The sequence below is a fragment of the Eupeodes corollae genome, chromosome 3, assembly GCF_945859685.1.
Source record: "Eupeodes corollae chromosome 3, idEupCoro1.1, whole genome shotgun sequence".
Classification (NCBI taxonomy): domain Eukaryota; kingdom Metazoa; phylum Arthropoda; class Insecta; order Diptera; family Syrphidae; genus Eupeodes; species Eupeodes corollae.
In genome coordinates this window covers 62,246,170-62,265,173 of record NC_079149.1, presented here as the reverse complement: position 1 = coordinate 62,265,173, position 19,004 = coordinate 62,246,170, and the positions used below count along the sequence as shown (strand labels likewise).

Sequence of the window (19,004 nt, the reverse complement as noted above, 5' to 3'; positions counted from 1 at the left end):
ATTAACCAATTTAACTGACAAATGTAGTCGAGTTATTGTTTGATTTTATTTTTGTATTTGAATGTTGGTAACAAGAATTTAGACAGTTGATGATTGTGCAACATCGTAGAATGTAGAATCTGAAAGCGGTCTTAGATGTTATGTTTTGTTTAGAATTTTCTTTGGATGAGTAATGTTCTACACAGGTTGAACAAAATTCCGGTTGTGTTAGGACGTGTTAAGACATATTACTCATTGGTTTTAAAATTTTAGGGGCTAATATTCCCAATAACGTTTTTCTGTTACGGATTTTGTGTTATACAATTTTCTTGCCATAGAAAGTTCATTATAATTGATATTTAGAATATTGATCTTTTATTAAATTACGGATTTTGTGTTATACAATTGTCTCACCATAGAAAGTTCATTGTAATTGATATTTAGAATATTGATCTTTTATTAAATTATGTTATGAAGTTTTGAACACAATATTTGTTACCAAACATACCTGAAAACTCTGCTTAAATTTGGGGCATCGATTACATTTATTTATTCAGTTTATCTCAGACAAGATCCAGACTTTTAAAATTAAAACTTAACAGAACATTAAAGCTTAGTGTACACGATTGCCAGGTCTGACAATCATTGCCAGATCTGCAAACGTCTGACAATGTGTGACAATGAGATGACAATGAGCTGAACATTTTAATTTGTGTGTACACGGTTTGCATATATCTACAAACATCTGCAAATCTATTGCCAAATATTTGTCTGACAATCTCGACAAACTAATTTGGCCAAATAGCTAGCAATAGATTTGCAAACATTTGTATTTTCTGCCAACCGTGTACACACCAAATCAAATTTTGGATCTGCAAATTTATTTTCAGCTCATTGTCACTAGGGATGCAAACGATACATCGATTTTTTGATGGCGACCTCTTGCCATAATAAGTTTTCAGGCGACGGTGACCGTGTAAATGCCTCAACCGTAATGGGCTGTACATGTTCAGCACTCTCATTTTCAATATAAGCATCCATATCTGAAAATAAATGTTAACGTTTTTATACAAAAAAAAAACTTAAAATTTACCTTGTAGTTTTCTCCAAATTTGTCTGCCAATGAATAAATTTGCAAATGTTCCTCAAACAGCATCTGCAAATTTATTCATTGTCAGACGTTTGCAGAAACGTCAGAAAATGAAAAAAATTTGGTGATCTCCCAATGAATTTTGTGTACACACGATTGCCACATCTGCAAATTCATTTGTCTTCAAAATGATTGATGAACAAAATTTTTCTGCAAATCAATTTGGTGTGTACACGGTTGTCAGCTTGCGTGTACACGATTGCCAGAAATCTACAAATTAATTGGCAGATATTTGTCTGCAAATTAGGAGCCAAACCATTTGTCTGCAAATTAATTTGGTGTGTACACGATTGTCAGCCATTCGAGACAAATTTTTCAGTGGCAGATCTGGCAATCGTGTACACTAAGCTTAACTTATTTCAAGAGCTAAAGTGACATCTTTAATTTTTTAGATTTGTATGTTTTTTTCATGGTTTAAATTATAAATTTTATGACTCCCTACATGTGAAAGCATGCCAAGGTTCCAACAGTTTACAATAGTTTAGAGAGATTTTGAGTACATATGTACATGCAGAAATGTTTGAAACTATGCTGCAAAGCAGTTTTTTTAATAATATATAATAATATTGTTGCCATTCCTAAACATAAGAATGCTACAAAAATATCGATGGAAAATGACAGAAAATGAGAAAGTTTCCCAATTAAAAAATGGGCAGGTTCAGACGTCATAACGGCTTGGAAGTAAGGCAAGTTTCTTGCAAATGGAAGGGAAAGTGGACTGGAAAGTAACTAAAGAAAAATCTCCCTAACTATTAAGCTCCTGTCAAAATGACAGTTGATCATGTTTTTTTTTTTCAGCTGAAAGCTTAACTTTATTACTGTATGATTTATTTATTTTCTGCACAACTGCATTTCCTTGTCAATTTGACAGAGAAATAAGTAACATGTCCTTACAATACGAAATACAGATCATGATGGACTTGTAGCTTGATTGAAAGAAGTGTTTTGTAGACAATAATGTTTTTAATAGTTTTTGCTAGTACTATGAACCTAAGGTAGGGGTTTGTGAAGTAAAGTTCTAAATTTGAAATTCATGAGACTTGAAAAAGTAACTAGTTGCCTGGGTCGAAATATACGTTCAAAGATTGAAATTGACTGCAAAGGAAGTCCTTTATGTTGTCTGAATCTGCCCATTGTCATTTTTTTCTTGGAAAACAAAAAAGAATATAATATATAGAATTGTCTGGACTTTTCTTGGCGTGTTTTCTTCTGAAGCAATTTCCGGGAAACTTCTTTTTCAGTCTGCTGGCTCGTACATTCGAATTGATGCTAGAAGAAAGATTCTAAAAATGAGAATGATCAAACAAAGGTTTAACATTGGGAAGAGAAAAATGGTAGTTTCTTGAATTTAAGAAAATAGGTGCATTAAGGTACATACTCTCTTTAAACCTTGAAAGCAAACAAACTATGGTAAGACAAAAAAAGTTGGGAGGAAGCTATAGTGTGACACTCACAATTCCCACATAAATTCTCAAAGCTTTTTTATTTAATTTAGCCATTAGTTTAACGTGTCACTTTTGCGGTATTTATGGACATTTATATTCTTGAATTCATGTTTAAATCTAAGTTCTATAGCATCCAAAGCAAATTCACTTCAAAAAGTAGTTTTCTCAATTTATTAAGATCTTAAAAGTGTTTGTAGTAAATAGTTAATTAAATTTAAAAAAAAAATTAAAAAAGCCTAACACTCTTTATCTTGTGATAAAAAATAAGATGGAATTGAAGACGAGTTTCAGAAACTTTAGTTTGTGTTAAGAAAATAATAAAATACACGACTGGGTCGCATGAACTTGCTCCTGTATACAATATATGATCCATTTTTGAGATATCGAATTTTGAAAAAAAAAAATCAATATTTTTTTTTAAATTCAAACAATTAAAAAATTTTACTTTTGATAATCAAATATTGTTAAGGCAATATAAGACCTTATTGAGAAAAAAAAATCATTGAAATTAGTTCATAAGTTGCTGAAAAAAAATGAAGAAAAACGCCTAAGGCAAATCTGCTCAAAACCTTAACTTACAAGTTTGGACTTTTTCGACCCAATGGTTTAGGCTGTAGGAGCGTGGACAAACAGACAAAACAGACCGGACGGAATTGCGGGACCCACTTTTTTCGACTTCTCTACCACCGTAATATTATGTTTGATTAAAATCTCGAGTTGGAAATTTTGCACGAATGCAAAACTTGCCAAATAGTTCATATATGTTTAATCTTATTCAAGGTTTCTTCTTACAAATATTTGTTCTTTCTCTAAAAACGTACCTTATTAAACAAATGTTAAGCATTACTAAAGTTTTTCTTATTTTGAATAGGTACCTATAAGATTATTATAAATATTTTATTTTTTAAAAAGAAAACGGCTTTGTTGGTGAATTAAATTACTAAAAAATCTGCAGATGAAATCCTCGCTTATACAACCTAAACTGTATGATCTTTATGGGTGATATGACATCCCCCTGGATCCTCCATTTGTTAAAAGTTGAATTTTTGAAAATTTTTGAGGCGTGATTGGAATTGTCCAGATCTCAGGTAAAAGTAGCACTTTTAGCTACAAGTTTGAAAGCAATAAAATACAAATTATATTTTCATATATAAAATATAATAAATGCAAGGTGGGTTATATCCTTTAACGCAATACGATTAGATTTGAATTCAAGGGAGATTTTTTGCGAAATTAAAAAAAATACTCTCCATTCATGCCTCCACTGGATCCGCCATTGATCTCAGAATTTTAGATGTTTTCAAGAAAATAAATAAAATTTTCAGATAAATTTCTTAGCTTTGCCATCAAAAAGATCAAAATCTCTACTCTTAACAAAATATATTCACAAAAAAAGTTTTAATTACCAATTCACGAAACAACCTTCATAAATTATTTGTCAAACTAAAGATAGTTTTTATCCAGGCCATCCTGTCCCTTCAAATCAATCTGATGTTTGATTAAAAAACAGAATTTAAAGATTACTCTTTATTATAATAACCTTTATGCCGACTTTATAGTAAAATACAAACATTAATTTATTGATAATTTATAATAAGTACATAATATGTAGCTTTTGAATATTTTTGATCGGAAAATTTAATAAAAGTAGTGACTTCGTCAATTCTAGTAGGTGTAGGTGGTTAAAATGTACAAAATATAAATTTGTTTATTTAATTCTTTTATAGTTTTTATTCTTCAAAACCCAAGCAGTGCCATATCCAACGAAATGTGAAATAATAAATAATCTCCACAACACTCAAAACACTAGAGCCAAGGAAAAATCCTGCAGTACCGCCAATAGATACTAGAAAATATAAACATTAGTAACAAAAAAATTTCAAAACTGTAGTTTTAACCCTAAACTAGTATTAAAATGGTTTCGAGTTTTAAGTTTATCTAATGTTTGATTTAAATGCCAAGCAAATCAAAATAGTATTTAAAATATAATAATTTAATAGAATTACGAGTTTTAACTTGCTTAAAACTCGAAAATAATCTAAAACTTGTTTTCCCATGAAACTGGTTTTAAGGAAACTCAAAAATACGGACGTTATAGTATTTTTATACACAAATTAAACAAACCTAATAAATCTGTCAGTGTAAAAATGATCTGTCTTCTATAACGGATATTTGGATACGTTTTCATTATTACAATTATTCCGTTTTTTGTTATAAGATCATCCGATTGTGTTAGAGGCTATAAAAGTTTAAATGGTTAAACAAACAATGCGAATCATATTGAACTATCATTACCTTCCATATCTTTTCAAGAACTTCTGAGCTTCTGCAGTTTTGTAAGCAGTTACATTTGATCGAATGAATATCCAAAGATAAATTCTTTATTTCATTTAAGTTTTCAAATATTCCTGAAAAAAAAATTATATATTAATACTTCGAAATTGAAAGAAAAAAGAATTTAAAGCAGAACCTAAAAGCTTAGATATATTTTCAACAATTACCATAATATTTTTTTTATGATAACTTACTTCCATGTCGGAAGAGACAATCTTTTAGGACTTTAAAGTGGCACACTGGCTTTAATGCACCACGGTTTGGATAAAAGTGAGGGATGCATTTGCATAATTTATAAGCCAAGTTTATTCGACACTCTTGGTAGCAAAGATTTCTCGTGTATATGGGGAAATGTGTTAAGTTCGTTTCATGTGGAAATCGGCATTTTCTCTGCTCAACTGTTGTTGACCTATATTCAACGATAAATTTGGAAGTTAATTTTTCATAATTATTAGATTTTGTTATCATTGGTTTTTAGATCGGAAATCTGTTTCAATAAAACCTTTAACTATAAAGAGGGAACCAACAAATTAATGCTGATAACGTTCAAATAATTTGCGAAGCACTTCTTCTGATATTACTGACATAAAAGATTATAAACAAAATTACAGATATTTATAAAAAAAAAAACTTAGTTAAAATTAATTATTTCAGATCCCGAACAAAATACAAATATTCCAGACTCAAATGGAACGGTAGGCAACTGCCTTAAGTTTGAGTTCGGAAAATTCGTACACCATGGTGTAGTTTTCCTAATCACTGTAGCTGAAATTACTAATTTTAACTATGTTTTCTTCATAAATACGGGTGATAATGTATTTATTGTACTAAACATACTTTCCAAAATCATCCGAAGCTGTAATATCATAAACCTGAACTGTGACTTCGAAGGGTATTTGGGTTGGACCTAGCCGTCTCTCGAAATTCATCACTTCATATGCTCCATGAACATAAATCTAAAAAATGTTTGTTTTATGCAATTAAAGATTTAGCAGAAAATTATATAAATATTGGTAACTTAAGAGATAGATTAGCGTTTAAAAAGTAACACTTATATGCTTCTGTTAACTGTCTTACCTCGATTGATCCTTTAAATCCCATAAAATTAAATGTAGCCTCTCCATCAAATACATTCATACTCAGTGTTTTGTGGAAATTTTCAGTATCTTCATAAACATTTTTAGGGGGTTCTTCACCAAATAATAGATTCGTTGTTGATAATTTTTCTATAAGGTAATTATTTGTGGAATAGCAGATTCCCCACTCTGTTAGGATTTGCTGAGAGTATATAAAAAAAGAATCGGATACGGTCTTGATATTATCAATTGGTAATTCAATGTAGTTTTCAGTGAGATTGTAAATAAGTTCCATGTAGTCCATTGGATCGATATTAAGCTTCTGTTTTGAAAAATATGTGTAATTTTTTAACAAAGTATTTGAAAAAATAACTTTCTTAAACTTACCTCAATACTGGGATATTCCTTTATATTATTAAAATTAAAATACGATGCATTAGCCAGTGACTCAAGGAAGTCAAAAAGTTCAGATTTTTCTACATCCGTCATGTTTGTATCACTTTAAAAATAGATTGTAGTATTTTACTTTTTATACAAATAATGGGGAGGACAAGAACAAAGTTAGATTGTTTCCTAGATAAAATATGAATTCAGAAGCCTTCGAACTTAAGCCTCACATAAATTACATGGGATATAAAACTAAAGGAACACACCGACACAAATTCAAGATTAAATATACATTCAACTTTATTATAAACGACTTCATGTTTAAATCGTGGTCCCTTCAAGTAAAGGTAAAGAAGTGAAAAATGTATGGCCTGACCAAGGGGTCTACGTTTAGAGCAGTGTTCTAAGGTACCATCCCTAACTAACTTGTGGGGACAGCTTTAGCCCTATTGCTATGTAAGTATACCTTTAAGAGCACACTTTAGCAAGATGGCTCTGTGGTTTTCGCGAAAACGCGAAAATAGAAACATTGGAAAATCAAACTATCATCAAAGACTTCTATTTGATGGGTTGGGACGGCCAGAAATAATCGAAAAAATAAAATAGTTTTGGAAGAGCGCAGGTTGAGAGTAAATAAGATAGCTGAGACATGTATGTAGAATGTAGATGTCAGTTGAACTCGTGCAAAATACTTTACACAACCATTTGGGGATAGAAAAGATGTGGCTTGGCGGTTAAAGTTTTGGGGGAAATGAAAAAGCGATCAAATCTGTAAATCAGTATTTCAGTATCAGCTTGATGAATCTACGTTTAAAACTGGTGTAACTAACCTAGAAAACCTTTAATAGAAATGTATCGGTCTTAATGGAGATTATGTTGAGAAATAAAGCAAAACGGAAAACATCGTTTTTCCCGGTCAGGCTGGAAACTTTTCAGCCCACCTTCGTATAAACAATTGGATTTTAACTGAAGCATTCGCCATAAGAGCCATATCTAGTTTTGGCATCCCTGCCAAATTCGTCCGTTTATGCAATGTAACAATGGAGAATTCACGCTGCTCCATAAAGGTTGGAAACAACTTAAAAGAACCTTTCGATGTCAAAAAAGGTTTTAGACAAGGTGACACGCTGTCATGCGATTTTTTTAGCATCGTACTTGAAAAAAAATCTGTAGTACCCGTGGCATGATGGTTAGTGCGTTAGACTGTCATGCCAAAGGTCTTGGGTTCGATCCCTGCCTATGCCATCTAAAGTCTTTTCACGGGTACTGCCTCTTGCGAGGAATTGACAAATTCTCTAAGAGTAATTCTTGTCATGAAAAAGTGCTTTCTCAAATTTGTCGTTCGGATTCGGCATATAAACTGTAGGTCCCCTCCATTCCTGACAACATTACTAGCACACAGGAATGGTTGAGAGTTGTAAGTCCCTAGTTCTCCACGGACTGTTGTGCCACCCAATTTATATTTATTACTTGAGAGAACAGTGCACAGCTCACACGGCAACACTAGAGGAACTGTCTTTCAAAAGTCTGTCCAATTACTATACCGTATGCTGATGACATTGACATAATCGAAAGAACTCAGCGTGATGTTAATGGGGTTTTTGTGAGTCTAATGGCGAAAATGGGTTTAACGGTTCATGAGGGCAAAACAAAGTACATGCTGTCGTCAAGAAAGGACTAACAACACCGACGACGTTTTGGTCAAAACGTCACCATCGACAGACGTAACTTTGAGGTAGTCAAGAACTTAGTCTACCTAGGCTCCACTGTAAACGCAGAAAACAACACCAGCGCTGAGATCAAACGCAGAATAACTCTTGCTAACCGCTGTTTCTTTGGACTAAGAAAGCAATTGAGTGGTAAAGTCCTCTCTATATAAAACCTTTATCATCCCGTCCTGATATACGGTGCAGAAGCATGGACTATGACAAAAGAGATCTTCGTGTGATTTACGGTCCCGTATGCATCGAAGGGGAGTGGAGGAGAAGACGGAGTGACAAGCTGTATGGACTGTACAGCGACGTAGACTGAGCCAGAAGGGTAAAAATCCGACGACTGAGATGGCTGGGTTACGTAGAGCGCATGGAAACCAATGCTCCGGGCCCGGAAAGTCTTCGAATATACACTCACAGGACAGCGCAGTAGAGGAAGACCGCGGATCAGATGGCGTGCACAAGTGGAAAGTGACCTCACCCAACTTGGAGCGCTAAACTGGAGATATCTAGCTAGGGACCGAGCAAGATGGAGAAGTTTGTTGGGTGAGGCCATAGTTCACACAGGACTGTAGCGCCACAGTAAGTAAGAATTCGCCAAAAGTGGTACTATTAGTAATACATATAATAAATACTAAAAAGGTGCAAAAAATAAATCGGATTTGTTCTTACCTATTTAACTATTTTCGATTGCATTGGTAAGTAATAACAACTATAAGCAAACATTTAAAAAAAAACTTTTTTTCTTTCTTACTCACCTGTAAAACGCATTGAACTTTTCCAAGCTTATTCTTTCCATTGGACAAATGGTTGCACTGGGAATGGTGGTATTCCAATAATGATAGTCCCTCTCAATAGATATAACTGTACTTTTAGTATTGAATCTATCTAATGATTCTAATGCCAAATGTATTGAGCAGTAAAGTGCTATCAATGGTAAAATCAGCCATACAACTCTTAAAACAATACAACAAAACATCACAAAAGAATTTTTAGTTAAAACAAATAAACGGAAATTCTACCTTTCTACTAACGTAAGCGTTGCTTTACCAACATAAGGTAACCCATGAATTGCACCTTTCAAAAGGAAAAGATTCAAAAATTTTGAATTCCATCTTGAATTATCAATTTTCTCTGCACTCATACTGTCGGTAATTAATAGCTTTAATATAATCTGTGCTTCAACTGACTAACTTTTTAAAATTTTAAACACAAAGGTATTTATAGGACACAGACTTGTGCATAATTAATGTAAACATATGTACGAATGATTTCGATGAAAGCATTTTCATGCTCTTGAATAAATAAATAAACTTCTAATAATATGGGAAAAATAAATAGGTTTATAAAATTAACAGATGAAATTGTTTTCAATATGCTTTTTAGTGTTAGGCAAGGTGCATTGTTCTGTTTGAAAACATATTATTTTTAAAAAACATTTTTGACAAGGTGTTGTTGGTTGTTAGCACTTTAACATCCTTCCTTGCTATCAAACTCAATAAAACAAACTAACTTACTTCGTCGTTCTTAAGAAGACTTCGCTGCTACTACCGGGATCCGATCCGATCCGCTCCTTGTTAAAATGATTCTCCCCCCTTTCCCTGTTGTTGGCCGATGCCATTGGAGGCATGGTCTTCCCTGATGTCTTCTACCATAAATTGTACCGGAAAGGACTTTCCAATCCGGCTTTCTTTGCTCATGAGTGCTATGTATCCAGCCACAGGATTCTACCAATCTGTTTGTCTAAGCCACAACAACGCGTTAAGTCGGTTGTGCTTTTGGCAGGCTTCTTACCACTTGACGATAAAGCGTGAACTAAAAATTTGCAAAACGTAATGTTGTGTCAAACCTCGGGACTTGAAAGGAAAGTGTACTTAAGTTTACTTACACTTTTGAATTGAATTGTTGATTTCTTTTATTTTATTTTAAAATTGACAACAGAAAGGAAGACACTGCTGCTACACACAGAATCTCAAATAAAACAAAACAAATTGCAATGATAATATTGTTGTCAGCAGTCAAGACGTCACCTAAATAGAAAAAATATCGATTGGGGCGTTGCGGTCGGGCTTAAGATATAAACGATCTAAAGCGGAGGCAAAGCCTATTGTGTCTGTTCGATTCGTCAAAGTGGGCGTGGTTGTGGCTTAGCTATTATATTTGTAGCCAAATCAACTTAGCGGTATATTTCATATTACTTTTGTTATGTGTGTTTTATGAAGTATGTACATATTTATAAACTAGATAGATATAAGCTTGTTTAGTACCCGTGACGTGACGGTTGCGAGGGATAGTAATGCTGGAGGTCTTGTGTTTAATTCCTGTATTTGCCGCCTAGAGGGTACTGCCTCTTGCGAGCAATTGACAAATCCTCCAAGAATAATTCTTGTTATGAAAAGTTCTTTCTGAAATTAGCCATTTGGATTTGGCATGAAAACTGTAGGTCACCTCCATCCCTGAAATGACAGGAATGGAGTTGTAAGTCGCTACGGATTATTGTGTCACCTTATTTGTTTTAAGATATAAACTAGCCATTAAATTTTAGTGCATTTGCACCATATATATATATTTACCCAATAATTGTTGATCTGGGTTAGATTTTGAGAAGTATGTTGTCTTTAATCTATGAGTATAACACCTTTTTTAACAACCTAGGTAATTTTTTGAAGCTTGAAATAGAGTTACGCATATCGCTTATCAAAGTAATTTCTTTGAATGAAGAGCCCAAGTAAATGTCAAAAACACAACTCTAATGTTAATCTTAGGCTAGTCTGTTCATAGTGGATTAAGTTTTTTAAAAAATTTGCTGAGTAACTTAATGAGTAGTTGACGTCTCAAAAACCGAATTCTCTTATAAACATTTGGAGCCAAAACTGAAAATATTCTAATATCTTAAACTCAGTTTATTGACAAACTATAACTTCATTCAATTTGAAATAGAACTTCGATTTATTAGATGGAGGTCTTGAATCTTAGAACTCAGTTATACATGATTAAATGTGAAGAAATAGTCGACGATCAAATATTTTTTAAACGAAGTACGAAAGATGGAATCTGTAGATCGAATTTTAAATTTGTGTTTGTACTTCGTGAAGAAAATTACAGTAGGGGAAGGCCATATTTGTTATGTTGGCTACAGACAAGAGACATTTATTTACTTAAATCTAAGACACCGATCAGCAAAACAATTTCTTTTCATACACAATTTTTCCTAGGACAAAAGTTCTTCCATTTTTGTTCAAGCAAAATGCAGTTTACGCTTCAAGCTGCCAAAAAAGGAAATAAAACTATTTGTCGTGATTGTAACTTCAAATATTAAAAAAAAAAAACATTTTTGTTTATCACTCGAACTACTTTCGCGGATCTTGGAAATGTTTTCAGAAATTTATTTTTACGCTATCTGATATATCAATATGATCAAGATTGCAGTATACAAACCAGTTAAATTAATTTGTCGCTAAAATTCACTTCTACATTTTCGATAACTCAAACGAACTCATTTCAAAATTTACGAAATTAAGACATTAACTGGCTTGCAACAATTCAAATTTAATACATTTTTGATCGTGAACAATTTGTTTTTAATTTAAAAGCCATGAGCAGCGTTGCCACAATGTTACAAGTGTAACAAAAGTGTTACACTTTTCTTAATTTGTTTGTATTTATTACTATGTTACTTTTTTTTTTGTTACACTTTTCATTTCTTTAAAAATGTACTTTATAATTTTTTTAATCAGTGTGAAGTGCGCTGAAACAACACTCCCACCTATTTGTACACCTACGTCCTAAATAAGGTTGAAGTCACCTTCATTCGACTCGATCGAACTCCTTCACAGTTTAGTCGAAATCTTGCTATTTCACTTCAAATTCAAACTCGATCTCTCAATGCAGCATATAAACTTATGTTCCAGTTAAAAATAAAAATTGAGTTCAAGAGCATTCTTTGTTTTAAATCATTTTTATTAATTTGTTACATTTTTTTCGCTTTTGTTACGTTTTTTTTTTAAATGTGTTACACTTTCGTGAAGTCCAGCGGCAACGCTTTCCATGAGATCTTTGTATGTATGTATATGAAACATAAAGTACTATCATCGTCGGTTTTTATGGGGCGGCACCTGGTGGCTACGTCAAAGTTAGCTATCTCAGTTTTGTTGGCTTGCCTTTGTATATAAAACTTGCAACGCCACCTAGAGGCTACGGTGAACGTAACAAAAACAGCTCCATGAGAATACTATGAATTTCATATACAAAGATGAGATTCAACTCGACAAAATATATTCGCAGGTGTGAATGATACATTTGAATAAAAGTCTTCCAAAATTTGAAATGGTATATAATTAAAAGTTCACTACTTTACTTTTCAAAAATTTTTTGTAGATCATTTATTTAACTCCATGTAATGTACATGTAATGTACATACCCTATATATAAAAATGAATCGGAAAATTTGTTGTTAAGCGCATAACTCAACAACGCCTTGACCAATTTGGTCAATTCTTTTTTTTAAATGTTCGTTGAAGTTCAAGGATGGTTTTTAAGGCGAGAAAAATAATAATTGCCCGAAAACCATATAAACAGCCCTTTCTGTTCCCATACAAATGTTTTCTAACTAAACCGTAGTTAATTTGAGCTTTATTGCTTGTATAAAGTTCATATTAAATTACAAGCACTCACTGTTGTCTAAAATAATGTAGGTGTGTTCCTAACGTCAAAGATCATATCTATCAAAACAGTGTGTGTTGCAGCACAGAATACATCGTTGGAGGAGTTTAATGTCGCGTTCCGAAACTCGTGCTGTAATATCATCGCACGCTCATCAAATACGAACATTGTTTTCTATAATCATATCTATGTACATACATGCTTCCCATCAAACCCAATTGATTTGTGGATCAAGTACAAAGATTAATGTGGGATGATATTTAGTGTCAAACTAACCAAGAATAGGATCGAGAAAAACTGTAAAAATAAAAAAAAAATCTTCCAATGCTGAATGAACAACAGAAGTATGCATTTGATACTCTTAACGCAAAACAATGAAACTATAACCTGCAACATTTGAAAGAACTCTGCATTTGCAAAGGTTTTGCAGCAATGTAAATTGAAAGTTTGGGATGAATGTACGATGGCACATAGAAAATCTTTGAAGCTTTAGACAGAGCCTTAAGGCTAGGCGTGCACATGCAACTTTTAGTTTCGAAACTGTTTGGTTTCTAATCTGAGCACTATAGACTTATACGAAAGTCCGCGCACATGCAGAAACCATTCGGTCGCCCATTCGAGCAACTTTTTAGTTTGTGTTTTGACACCAATTCCTTAGTTTGTGTCACAAGGAATTATAGGTAACTGCGCGCACATTCAACTAAATCGTTGGACAATTTTCTTTAAGTGCAAGAAAGAAAAAAATAAATGTAGTCAATGTTTTCCTTTCACAAAAAATTCTGAGGGAAGAGTACCACCTTACATCTCAATTCCACTAGATTTCTCTTTCATACATTGATTGCGAAAATTTATTAGTTGCTTAAACCCATAAAAAATGTCTGTATCCTACTATGATACACGTAACTGCACGCACATGCAACTAAATAGTTTCTTTTGTATGCATGTATTAGTGCATTTCAGTCGAATGATTCTTTAAAGTGTGGCAATGTTAGTAGGATACTTCCAAGGGCGCAGAATAATATATCCTTCTCGTAGGTTTGTTTTCATGATTCAATTTGCTACTTTTTAAACGTCAAATGTACTTATGTACTGAAAGGCGGTGGTTATTATCATTTGTATCTCAAAACAAAACATATTTTTTAATTTGTTTTTATTTTCGTCGAAGTGCGTCATCGTTTAAAAAGTGGAATAAAGCCTAAGACCTCATCAAACGTCACCATTATTTTAAATGAAATTTTGCCTCTCATAAATTAGAATGTCAAGAGTGAAACAACGCTGTCGCTGTCGAATGCTATTAACCAAACTGCAAAAGGAAATGTTTAAAATAAAGAGTAACATAAACAACACTGCAACGGAAAAGCAGCCACAGGAGCAGCAGTATCAGGAAGAGGAGGATTCTAAGATGATCCTAATCGGAGCAAATCTTCATTCGAAGAGGTCCCTCTAAACACAGCCTGCCTAAGATATCTTGGCTTTTGCCTGCTCATGATATTGGGCTAGAGAAAGTAATCGAGAGGTAAGATGACGATTTGAATCGATTTAAAATCCACGAACTGACTGACTGAGTAGGAAATTAGATTTGTTTTCAGGGTTATGTTACGCTTTACGATGCGTTCGAGAGCTTCTATTCACGCTATATCTATCGAAGAGCTCGAGGCATTTTGGGGGCATTTTGTTTCGATATTCATTTAATTACAAGTTAATTAAGTGCCAATTAGTAAAAATCCATATCCAGACATTTGTATTGACTTATGATATCAAAAAACAAAAAATGTATTTTATATAATCTTGTATTCCAACAATATATCTACTCTTTTCTTTCATAAGCAAAAGAATAGGACAGATTTTAAACAATTTCGTTTCGTGAATATGAGATAGAAAAAGTGAATAAATGTTTCCTGTGTATTGGTTTATTTGTGTATGTGCGCGATGTTTGGGTAATTAACGATCAAACTATTTTGTTTCGAAAAAATTGCATGTGCGCGCCTGGCCTAAAAGATCTACGAAGCAATAATAACAGATTTGGTGGTGCAATGATTTTATTGGCAGGAGATTTTTGTCAAACATTGCCAGTGATTCCACGATCAACGCTAGCTGATAAAATCAATGCATGTCTAAAGTTCTCCAATTTGTGGAAATATGTCAAAGTACATCATTTAAGCAAGAATTTGCTTGTCGAGTTGCTAAATGACAAAACAACTCATTGGCATTGGTAATGTCAAATTTCCTATAGACATGTTGACTGGCTGCATTAACTTTCTTTAAAGTTTTTGTCAGTTAACGCAATCAAAAGATGAACTTATTTAGGTTTTCCAGATGTTTCTCAAAATTACAGAAACCATGATAAAATAACGACTATAAAATACCAAAATATTCAACATTGCTATATTAAAAAACTTAATTCTAAAAAGAAAGTTTGAAAGTAAGCTACTCTCCAGAAATGGTGAATTAAGACACATTCACACAAAATCAATAGGTTGTTTCTTAAGAGCATTTTGTTTAACTTACAATCTTATTTATATTTAGACTTTTGTTTGATTTTTACACCAAAATCAGTGCTTTGAACATACTTCTCATTACTCATTATTAAGAGATATAGAAATCCAGAATTGATAAATAATTTCGTTTAAAAAACAGTACTTATAGAATTATCAGTTTTGGGAAGTAAATAGACTGACCTTATTTCATATTATTAAACAAATCCTTCAACGGAACCTTGGTTCAATTTCAATCCATGGAACACAACTATTTACTTCAGCTAAAATATGTCTGTTTGGCAAACTGAAGAATTCACCAAGTTTCACATAACTAACTTTTTTTTTGTAAGGTTTTTGACAGCAGATTGTGAAAATTCTTAATAAATTACAACTTGCCGAACAGACCTCTTAAGCGTTGGTGAATGGTGAATGGCGATGGCGAGCGATATAGGGGTTGGATTATTTCTTTTGGTTCTTGCTTGACTAAAACATGAACACGGTATCGTGAAAGTGAGAAGTGAGTGAACATCTTTGTAAGCGCACGTAAATTGTGTTCGACCTATTTTCTATTACTCCAATTTTCATAACAAGAGTCATCTCAAGCATAGTATTATATTCAATGGATTTGTCGAAACTTATGCAATGAAAGTTAAAATAAAATCATGGATGGGCGTTGCATCTTGGCGCTGGATTGCTAATGATGAAAATTGTGGTATTTGTCGTATGTCGTTCGAGAGTACGTGCCCAGAGTGTTCACTGCCTGGCGATGATTGCCCACTCGTTTGGGGTGTTTGTTCCCATTGTTTTCACATGCATTGCATTGTAAAGTGGCTCAACTTACAACCCTTAAATAAGCAGTGTCCAATGTGCCGACAAGCTTGGAAATTCAACATTCACTGAATTTATAAAAATGTCTAAACTATTTTAATAATTATTATATTTTAATTACATCGTGTGCTATTTCAGTAAGTAATACTATAATATATCTTAAATAAAAGGACAATATCAAGATCAAAAAACTATATACTTGAAACAACTATAAGTGAATAAGAAATTGCCACCGTGATGTCTTATCCTGACTTACCACCTCTACCAAAGAGCCTCGCTGCTGCTGTTTTACCAGAGGGCTCTAATCTTAATCACGTTGACACACCGAGTACTTCTTCGAGTGCACGAAATTTGCCTCAAAGAGATACCATCGATGGGCCCAACAGATACGGTAGCTTATCATCGACAGCTGATTCCGTTAGTAGCGGAGAAGCAAGCAAATCCCCAACGGTATCATCGACAGGAACAACATCAAACGAAAGCAACATGGACACACAATTAGCAACACTTCGGCAAGAAATGCACAATTTACGACAAATGGATCTATCATTACTCACTCAGTTGTGGGCCTTGAACGAATCGATACAAGGTTTTCGCGCTCGTCTGGAAGAGAGTAAATCGTCTCGGTCACCATCACCGAGGAAATCGTTCGGCTCAGAAGGCGAGAATGATTTCAAGAGCATTACGACGGCTCCACTGAGAGAGCCTAGTTCTAGCAGTAATCGTCACATAACACAAGGAAGCCGGGGAAATCGGCCAAATACCATGCCGACAAAACCCAGAAACGATGGGGCACATCTAATGATGAACGCCAACCATTTTCCCGAAAAGGCTGTGCGTAAGTCTCGACCCAAGAAAAATCTATACGATTATCCATACGAAGAAAATCATTTAATATCTGAGACCAACAACCATCAACAAGCGAACGTTTGCTCACGAGCCCGAATTTCGAATAATATTCCACAGCAAACGTGTTCAAATAACGATCTTCCACATTATCCAATTCCAAGTGTTCACAGCTTGCAATCGCCTGGCGGTGCTGTGTTGCATCAGCAAATGGCACAAAAGCCGCATCAGACTCACATAAATCATAAACACCCCGTTCAGTGGGTACCACCATCATCAAACTCCCACCCAAAGACATCTAAGGGTGCTATTCCTAAGATTCTTTCCATATTGCAACGCAAACAACGAGCTCCTCCACCACCACCGCCATTCCTACACAACAAGTCACCACAAAGACCCGTCTGATCATCAAAGGCTGAACAAATAATTTTCCTCAACTTCAATTAAAAATTATACTTTTCCTTCAAAATGAATAATTACATATATCACCCTCTTCATTGGGCACTTGTCAATTAATCCTACTCCTTAAAACGTTCCGTTACTTATTTAAAAAAAAAAACAAAAATAATAAAAAGTTAGAATTCTTGAAGAAAAAAACGATAATTGAACCGCAATTTAATTGCAGAGCTACAGAATATATTTTCTTTTCAAAATTACCTATTAACACGTATTGAATAAATAAATAACAAATATAATAATTATTACAATAATAAGGTATAATGCAGTTGAGTTTTTATACCCAATTAATTATTATGGTTGAATACAAAAATTATGAAATCTTATATAACATTTTTGAAAGCTTCATCATGTTAAAATAAAAATGTAATCAAATTATAAATAACACTAAGTAACATCTTTAGCATATAGCATTGTTAAATTCTCATTACTGTTTAAGCTAATTGATATTAATATAATGAAACAAAAACAAAAACTACCATAATAAGTATTTAAAAACAAAACAAAAAAAAACAATAAATTTATTTAATATTTAAAGGCAAATAAAATGAAAACAAACAATAGTCATCTTTATTTCACGATCCATCGCATCGCATGACAAATAAATACCAAAAACCAAAACCAAATACACAACAATAAGATTGCGTTTGGGTCGTGTTATGAATTTGACTATGGACAAGTCCAACTCAGGTTTCAGATATTTAATTCAATTGTATTTTGTGAACTTCGATTGGGCAGATGTCCGCAAATTTGCATTAACATCTGGTCTATCGAGCAGCAGTTCGTCGGTTCTATACTACATTCTTTGAACTTGGTCGAAGAATTCAAAAATGTATGTTTAGAAGATGAACTGGTGAAACACAATTGATTGGTATTTGTAATTCGTTGGACTTGCCTGCATCGAAATATCATAAAATCAAAATGATGGTGTTATTTTTTTCAATACTCACTAAGTAGATGGGGGCTTTAAGAATCGAGCTATTCTGTTTCTGTGTACAACTTTTTAGTCTTATTTTAACGTGGAAAGAAAAACAGTTCAGATGAGTAAAGAGTTCCTATCGAAGCTGTCCAATTCAATAGATCTTAGGTCACTAGTAACACACATACATACGTATATTACTTGAAGTTGTATTAGCATCAAGCTAAAAATATTCATAATGTATTGATATAAGAACTAACTGACCCGACAAACGTTTGTTTTGTCATATAAATAATGTCTAGAGAATATTTTGCTAGAGGTAAATAACTTTTTGTAAGTGTAAAAGGATGTGGTATTTAAGTGGGAGAGCTATAGGGCACATTTATAAATAAATAAATTAGGTGGCGCAACAGTCCTTGAAGAACCAGCGCCTAGTGACTTACAACTCTTAACCATTCGTGTGTGCGAGTAATTTTGCCAGAGATGGAACCGCTAATTTGAGAAAGCATTTTTTCATAACAAGAATTACTCTTGGAGGATTTGTCAATTCCCGGCGAGAGGCAGTACCCGTGAAAAAAGTTAGGTGGCACAGGCAAGGATTGAAACCAAGACCCCTTGCATGAGAGTCCAACGCACTAACCATCAAGCTACGGGTACTACATTTCCAGTTGTAAATTATGCGGTGGCATGTCTGTTAAATCCAATGAGTTCAAAACTCAGTTGGATTATTTAT

The 19,004-nt window shown here is 33.4% G+C and overlaps 3 protein-coding genes across 3 annotated transcripts; 2 read left to right on the top strand and 1 right to left on the bottom strand.

Annotated features, from left to right (window-relative positions):
• Window positions 1–4,126: 4,126 nt before the first annotated feature.
• Window positions 4,127–9,538, bottom strand: LOC129951183 (sodium channel protein Nach). The gene is made up of 9 exons (XM_056063215.1): window positions 9,106–9,538; window positions 8,842–9,039; window positions 6,372–6,483; window positions 5,986–6,306; window positions 5,746–5,864; window positions 5,103–5,317; window positions 4,870–4,982; window positions 4,699–4,813; window positions 4,127–4,420 (listed from the first exon to the last, which is right to left on the bottom strand). Exons 1-9 carry the CDS (start codon window positions 9,225–9,227, stop codon window positions 4,305–4,307), a joined length of 1,431 nt encoding a protein of 476 aa, XP_055919190.1. The 5' UTR covers window positions 9,228–9,538; the 3' UTR covers window positions 4,127–4,304.
• A 6,085-nt stretch (window positions 9,539–15,623) lies between these two features.
• Window positions 15,624–16,132, top strand: LOC129951098 (anaphase-promoting complex subunit 11). Its single transcript, XM_056063110.1, has one exon. The coding sequence runs from the start codon at window positions 15,865–15,867 to the stop codon at window positions 16,120–16,122; it is 258 nt and encodes an 85-aa protein (XP_055919085.1). The 5' UTR covers window positions 15,624–15,864; the 3' UTR covers window positions 16,123–16,132.
• A 137-nt stretch (window positions 16,133–16,269) lies between these two features.
• Window positions 16,270–18,274, top strand: LOC129951097 (uncharacterized). The gene has a single exon (XM_056063109.1). The coding sequence runs from the start codon at window positions 16,288–16,290 to the stop codon at window positions 17,299–17,301; it is 1,014 nt and encodes a 337-aa protein (XP_055919084.1). The 5' UTR covers window positions 16,270–16,287; the 3' UTR covers window positions 17,302–18,274.
• Window positions 18,275–19,004: the final 730 nt, after the last annotated feature.